The following is a 7,505-nucleotide window of genomic DNA, read 5'->3' as shown; positions in this document are numbered from 1 at the left end:
CATATCCAAGGCTTTGTCTGAGTTATAAAAACCCTGTAACCACATACACATATACACAAAACCAACCCAAAACAAAAACCATCCAAAAAAGCCCCAAACAATACAAACAAGTAATCCTTTGTCTGGAAGCTTGTAAACTTATTCATGACTGTACCACAAGGAGCTTGGTAATACCCATGTAACATCAGATCATCCAGCAGAAACTAGGCACTTCCCCTTTATTCTAAAAGGATTTTCATGCATTTTCCATCAAACAGTTTTGTTTCTGATAGGGATTTTGGTTTTGGTTTTGAACTTTAATTTGTTGTTAATTTAGCTTGAATGCTATGGAAATGCAGAACCAAGATTTTTAAATAAAGACTGTACAAATTGCTAAATAACAACATGAAAAGCACAAATATTTATAGGATAAATAAATTAAAACATTCTTAATGTTTTAGCTCAGAAATAGACGATCTACCCTGAATAAAATAAATTTCCATGTATATCAGAGTACATTAAGAATTAGAATGAGAGAAATAAGTGTTTACATGCACTTGTCAGAGAAGGAAGTGCACTTGTAACTACAGCAATGTGATTTTTGGCACTGAATAGTAAACCAAGTTTTGGTTCCAGTGTGGGGTACACATTTTGTTATAATTATCAAAGACAAAGTTCTTTTGTATAAGTTTGTTTAGAAGATGAAGACTAAGCAAAATCATTATATAACAGATGAATTGCATCTACATTTGAGACTTGTTTGAAAAATAAATACCTTGAAAAATTAAACACCTGCAACTAATATTGCTACATAGGAAAACCAAATATATTGTAGACTTGGTATAAAAGTTATACTTACAAGTATTTCCTTTGTCTATAGCCCTGTGTAAGCAGCATCCTCCCATAATAAGCAGAACATTCCCACAGTTGGAGTCCAAGGTCAAAGCTGCAAAGGCAGTGATTCCAGTCTCAGCTACAATGTGCTTTCCCATAGATATTTTTCAAGTTACAAACTCATAAAAAACACATCTAGATTCCACAGTCAGACTACTAATCTGTACTTCATAGGAGAAATACTACTGAACACAACTGAAAACTTAGAGATGCTCTTTTCCTAAAAATTGGCAAGACTTACCTCTGAAGTTTGTGAACAACCCCTCCCAAAGAAAAAAGACTAAAAAGTCTGAAAGAAACCATCTAAAATCCTAATGCTGAGGAAACATGGATGACTATAAAAGGAAACAACCTAGAATGGCAAAGAAATATTCTAGACAAATAAATGACTGTTTTGTCATTACCAGGGATACTACCCAAATGAAAAATTTGGTAATATTTAATCTTAGTACATTTGTTTTGTAAATCTAGCATATTTTCTTTCTTAAAGGATGTTTGGGGAAACCACTGACCTGTCAGCAAACTTTAGACATCACTTAATTGGTGCACTGTAGCAGTTCTCTTTTATTGCAAAGCCAATAAAGGGCTTTATCATGTTTGAGTCTGTGGAAAAGAAAATGCATTTCATAGGTAAAAACAAAAGCATTATAATCTAGGTTTTGGACAGGCTGCATTTGGAAAACAAGGTTTACTTGAGACAGGTAGCCCATCAGTGTTTTATATAACTTTATAAAAAAGTGCCTTACAAAAAGCAAAAGTCATTTGTAAAAGCCATTTGTAAAGAATATCCCCTCTGAGTTCAATTGTGAAGAAAGACTTAGAGGGAAAAGACTATATGTCTCTATATCTGTGTAAGCTGATAGGATAGGACTGACTTCACAAGGAAAAGAAATTGCCAAGATCTAGCTCAAAATTGTTTTGTTTCTACAAAATCCAAAGCACTCAATGGTATTTGCTTAAAAAAACCCAAACAAGCAAACAAAAAACCCCCAAAACCCAAAACAAACAAAACCACCAAAACCCAAAAAACAACAACAAAGAAAAAAACGCCTTTATGGAAAGAAAATGCAGCTTTCCAAGGGTGATTTAGTCTTCTCTTGGTAGAGATACTGGTAGCAGAGGGTACAGAATTTTGCTTAAAACTGGCTACTTTCTCTAACTCTCTGTCAAGGTTCTTCTAAATCACATGAACCAGAAAATAATTCTGGTTTAGGTGATAAGCAGCAGATAGAAGTAACTTTATTTTCTCTAATGTTTATTTACTCCACTCTGCTGCATCCACTTTTAGTTAGCCCAGCTGAGAAGGTGCTTCTTTTTTTCATTCAAGAGTCCACATTTGGACTATCACGATTCCCCTGTCCTCCTGTGTAAACATCAAGGCCTGGAGGGATGGGAGGCTTCCTTTGGAGTTCATATAACACTTGGAGGACATAGGTCACAAAAAAAGTAAGTATCTAAGAGGAGAAATTCATGGAGAAGCAGAGACTGAAGGGATAATGAAAATGGATGGACCAACATGGCATCAGAAAGATGGGCCATGTGTTGAAAGGCAGAGCAAGGGAATTATTAATGGGAATAGTTCCATGGGAGATCCCAGTGGGTCATGCAGCTGCACCAGCCTCAGGGCACCCTGACAGAGCCAGGTTTTCACCCCTCACAGAGCACCCATTTGGGCAGGGACATGTCCGATTCTCTGTCCCTGCATGGCAGCACTGTGGAGTTCATTTGGCACAACAGGCATCGCTCCTTACGGCAGGCATACACGAAAAGTCCTCGATGTCATTAGTGGTGTCACCTTTTTCTCTTCCAGCGGGAATTTAATTATTTAGACCAATTCAGCGCTCCTGTCTTCACCAACACACCCTTTCTCTCCCTCCCCAGGACCTCTCGGGTGCTTGTGAAGGCAGCGGGGCCGGTTGTCATTTCTCGGTGGGGTCCCGCGGGGACAGGAGCTGCTCCCTACGGTGGCAAAACGAGAGAGCGGCGGGATCTGCCGTGCGTGTCCTGCCTTGCCCTGCCCTGTTCGGAGCATCCCGGCGTAACACCAGCCGGGATGGGACTCGGAAAGAGGGGCCGGGAAGGGACATCCCGCGGGAGCTGCAATTTGCCGCTCGCGCGCCGCAGCCTGTGGGCAGAGGCGGCCGACTCGCCGGCTCCCCCGGGTATCTCTGTCTCAGGGAAGCAAGAGGAGGAGGGTTTGGTTGTTTTTTTTTTTTTTCATCTCCCCTCCTCCCCCCTCGCCTCTTTTCCAGCCAGTGGAAAATGAGTGTCTGCCCCTTTGAACGGCCGGTAGAGCGCCTGCGGCTGCACACACACACACACAGACACGCACACACCCCCGCCGGCTATAAATAAGTTAAGGAGCCGGGCAGAGGGCGAGCGGCGCCCAGGAGGCAGGGACCGCCCCGCCGAGCCTCCCGGCGGCTCAGCCCGGCCCCCGGAGCCGCGGGTGCCATGGCGTGCCGCTGCTGCGCGGAGGGCCGGCGGCACGGCAGCATCCTCTACAGCATCCTGCGCAGCGAGGAGCGGGCGCTGTCGCCCGCCAGACCGGCGCCCCGGGGCTGCCCGTGCGGGTCGCGGCGGCGGGTGGCCCTGCGGAGCCCGCAGGTGGCTTGCAAGGCGGCCTCGGCCGTGCTGGTGAAGACGCTGCGCTTCGTGCAGAACGTGCCCTGCTTCCAGGAGCTGCCGCTGGAGGAGCAGCTGCTGCTGGTCCGCAGCTGCTGGGCGCCCTTGCTGCTGCTGGGGCTGGCGCAGGAGCGGGTGCACCTGGAGACGGTGGAGAGCGCGGAGCCCAGCATGCTGCAGCGCATCCTCACCGCCCGGCAGCAGGGCGAGCAGCCCCCGCCGCCGGCACCGGGCCGGCCGCAGCACGGCCCGCACCTGCCCTCGGTCGGCGACATCCAGGCTATCAAGGGCTTCCTGGCCAAGTGCTGGAGCCTGGACATCAGCACCAAAGAGTACGCTTACCTCAAGGGGACGGTGCTCTTCAACCCGGGTGAGTGGCCGGGCGGGGCAGCGGCGTCTCTCTGCAACAGGGCAGCGAGGAGGGCGGGGAGAGCCCGCCTGTGTCCCCAGGGAAACGGGGCAGACCCGGGGCTTTCCTCGGGTGAAAAAGGTGTTGGAGGAGAGGGACGCGGAGCAAGGTTTCACCTTCTGCCCCTTCCTCAAGACCCCGGCCGCAGGCAGGGAGGGTCCGGCTGCATCTCGGTCTGGGGTCCTGAGGGCTGGCGCTTTCCACAGGTGCTTTCCGGGAGCACAGCGAATTCCCGGCTCCTGGCAGTGGGGTAGAGGAGGCTGGGAGGCAGCAGCGGCTCCTTGCTCGTTTCCCTCAGCGGGAGCGGCGGGGGCTGCGCTCCCCGGCCCGAGAGCAGCGGCTCTGCCCGGGCCGCGCCCGGAGAGCAAGGGAAGGCTCGAGGCTTCCAGCAACAAAGTGCTGTTGTGGCTTTTGGTATAGCATTTGTGATCGGGGTTTCTTTGGTGTTTTTTTATTTTTTTCCCCATATTTCTTTGTGGAGACTCCCATAGATGCAACTCTACCGAGTGACTTATTATCACGTCGGTGACTGACCTGAAAAAGTAGCTGGCAGGCTGGATGTGGCACTTGCCAAGTGTGCAGTACTGTGTGAAAGTGGGACAGGACTCTGCTGGCGCTCCCACTGCCAAACCGTTAGTTACTGATGGTTAGGCTCCTGTAGTGGTACTTTGCATTTATCATCCTGCTCGTGTAGCTTTGCTCTCTATACAGATAAGAGAGAAAAAGTTACAATAGTTAAGGTGGAGCTCATGTAACACAAGTCAAATTTGGAAGCTGGTCTAATGCAAAAAATTGAGGCATTGTTCTGGAAGGAAAATTTTCTTCTCTGAAAGGTTGATCAAGCATTGGAACAAGCTGCCCAGGGAAGTGGTTAAATCACCATCCCTGAAAGTGATCAAAAATCTCTAGATATGTTCCTCAGGAACAAGGTGGACCTGGCAGTGTTAGGTTAATGGTTGGACTCACTGATCTTGGAGGTCTTTCCATCCAAAATGGTTCTATGGTCACATATAACCTTAATTCTGCACCTTCTATCTTTCAGTATCTTTACTGTGGTTTATTGGGAAACTTCCTGTCGCATGCTGGAGTCATTACTTCTTGCCACGTATAGACTGGAGTAGAAACAGTAGTCAAAAGAAGCCTTAAATGTAAAAAGTGCATTATTGTAGAAGTGAAAAACTGAAAAAAGTTATTTTTGTTGTCTTCCACACTGTGAAAGTGTTTTGGAGAACATTCTTCAAAGTTTTTATCAACTAATTTGTTTAACACCTAAATGAATGTTGACAAACATCATATTTTAGGTTTGTGAAGCAGAGTGTTAAATATCCCAATAAAATTGGCATGTTGACTTGCATACAAGAAATCCTGTAGCAATTTCATTTCCTTCTTTCCTTGAGTGATAATTACAGTCTTTGAGTTGTTAAGAGTTGTTCTGTAAGAATAATTTTGTTTTGTAAACAAAAAATATATAAATAAAATAATTTATTTTCATTTTCAGATCTACCTGGACTGCAGTGTACTCAGTACATTGAAGGACTGCAGAGGGAAGCACAACAAGCTCTAAATGAACATGTCAGACTCATTCACAGAGGTGATGAAGCCAGATTTGCCAAGCTGAATGTTGTTCTCTCCTTGTTAAGATCTATTAATGCTAATGTGGTTGCTGAATTATTCTTCAGGCCCATCATTGGAGCAGTGAACATGGATGACATGCTTTTGGAAATGCTTTGTGCAAAATTATAATTAAAATTATAAAGGTGTGTAAAATAATGAAAAGAAGTTCAGTGCAAAGGAAGCCCCAGAGCAGGATAGTGTAAAGTGTTGTAAATAAACTAACTTATTGTTTTTACATAGATAGTATTTTTGTATTCCATAATAAAATATTCTTCAAGTTCTGAAAGCAATTTTTATTAAACACAATGGTTTTGGAATAAGTTTATGGTCATCAAAAGAAGCTTTAAGGTTGTAGAGAATGTTGATGTCCAAAGCTGATTGGCTATTCTTTTACTGTGCCTCTAGAATAAAGAACATATTTACTACATTGTACTTTCAAGGTGAGTAATCCCTGGTTTTTCGAAATATGCACAGTCTTACTGCTATTCTTACTACTTCTATTGACTTTAAAAAAGTCAAATTTTTGAAGGTTATTAAATATTCACCCAAGGTTTTCTTTCATATGGAGAATATGTGTTAAGAGTATTTTGAGGCTTAATGAACCTTAAAGTAGCTTCATCAACTCTAATATTTGCAGTAAAACATTCCATTCAATGAAATAAATCTTTTCCCCAAAACAACAAGCAAATAAAAATCCCCTCAAAAACTATGCAAACAGCAAATGCTGATTAGGGTCAGGAGAACTAGCAGGGTGGACTCCACACTTTTATTTCATCCAGATAACTGCTAACTGGGACTTCAGAAGTCAGATTCTTCAGACTACTTATTCCTATTGACAAACCAAATTTTTATGCTGAAACATGGGTTACCACTGGTACTTCCATCACAATTTGTCATAATCTGACATGTGATGATGTCTAAATTCAGCACAGAGCTTGACAATTTATTTTATTTTATTTTATTTTATTTTATTTTATTTTATTTTATTTTATTTTATTTTATTTTATTTTATTTTATTTTATTTTATTTTATTTTATTTTACTTTTCTTGGACTTGATGCTTTCTCCCAAAGTCATTGTGTCTTCATTGGAAAAATACCCTGTTTTAAAAATAAACTCAGAAAGGGAAAATCACTGATTTAAGGGGGATTTGTCTCATGGTTTTCTGTTCTTTGCATTCAGTTTTCTAGCTTTTCCCAGGGGAATATTGGCAAAGACATGGAGAGTGAAGTGTGACAGTATTCCCAAAATGAAAGCAACTCCATGTATTGTTCAGACATATATTGACCACCAGCAACAGTTGGTTTTTAAAACACAATTAATAAAGTTGAAGGAGTTGCTCTCCTTAACAGGAGGTGTGCAGGGGAGAGAGGGAGGAGTTGGAAGAGCTTTCTTTTGCTGCCACCTTGTGCAGAGGACAATCACAGCTCCTACTAAGGTAAGGAGCAGGGGCACTTTTGTTGGCTTGTACCTCCCCACATAAAACTTATAGGAAGCAGAAATTATTTGAGAAGTAGACAAACATTCCTAGGTGTGCAAGTTCATTCATAATTATCACTGAGATTTGTATTGCCATGGCACTTAGGATCTCCTCATGAGCTTTGACATTGTCACCAAGGAAAAATAACCAAGCAAGAAACATAACCCCCATCCCAAAAAATAATGGTGGTCCATAAACGAGCAGTGTTCTGGTGCTCACATAACTCTGTGTAGGCTTGTGTACCATGAGGAACTTCCCAAAAATTCAAAAGAAGAAAAAATATCTAAGTAAAGTGATCTTTACTACCAGTCCAGACTTCAGATCAATTCAGACCATAATATAGCAGGCTTAGTTTTTATATTAAGTTGATCCTTTTATATGTACACACAAATATATATACACCTATAACAAACATCTACATGTGAATAACATTTATGGTGCATATGTAAATGTTCTGTGAGTTTACAATAGCTTTTGAACTTACCTGATATCTCTGTACCATAAA

The 7,505-nt window shown here is 42.9% G+C and overlaps 1 protein-coding gene across 1 annotated transcript; it reads left to right on the top strand.

Annotated features, from left to right (window-relative positions):
- Positions 1-3,199: 3,199 nt before the first annotated feature.
- Positions 3,200-5,960, top strand: NR0B1 (nuclear receptor subfamily 0 group B member 1). Its single transcript, XM_002191941.6, has 2 exons — positions 3,200-3,868; positions 5,406-5,960. Exons 1-2 carry the CDS (start codon positions 3,328-3,330, stop codon positions 5,648-5,650), a joined length of 786 nt encoding a protein of 261 aa, XP_002191977.5. The 5' UTR covers positions 3,200-3,327; the 3' UTR covers positions 5,651-5,960.
- The last annotated feature ends 1,545 nt before the right edge of the window (positions 5,961-7,505 follow it).

The sequence above is a fragment of the Taeniopygia guttata genome, chromosome 1, assembly GCF_048771995.1.
Source record: "Taeniopygia guttata chromosome 1, bTaeGut7.mat, whole genome shotgun sequence".
Classification (NCBI taxonomy): Eukaryota; Metazoa; Chordata; class Aves; order Passeriformes; family Estrildidae; genus Taeniopygia; species Taeniopygia guttata.
This window is presented reverse-complemented; position numbering and strand designations above follow the sequence as displayed.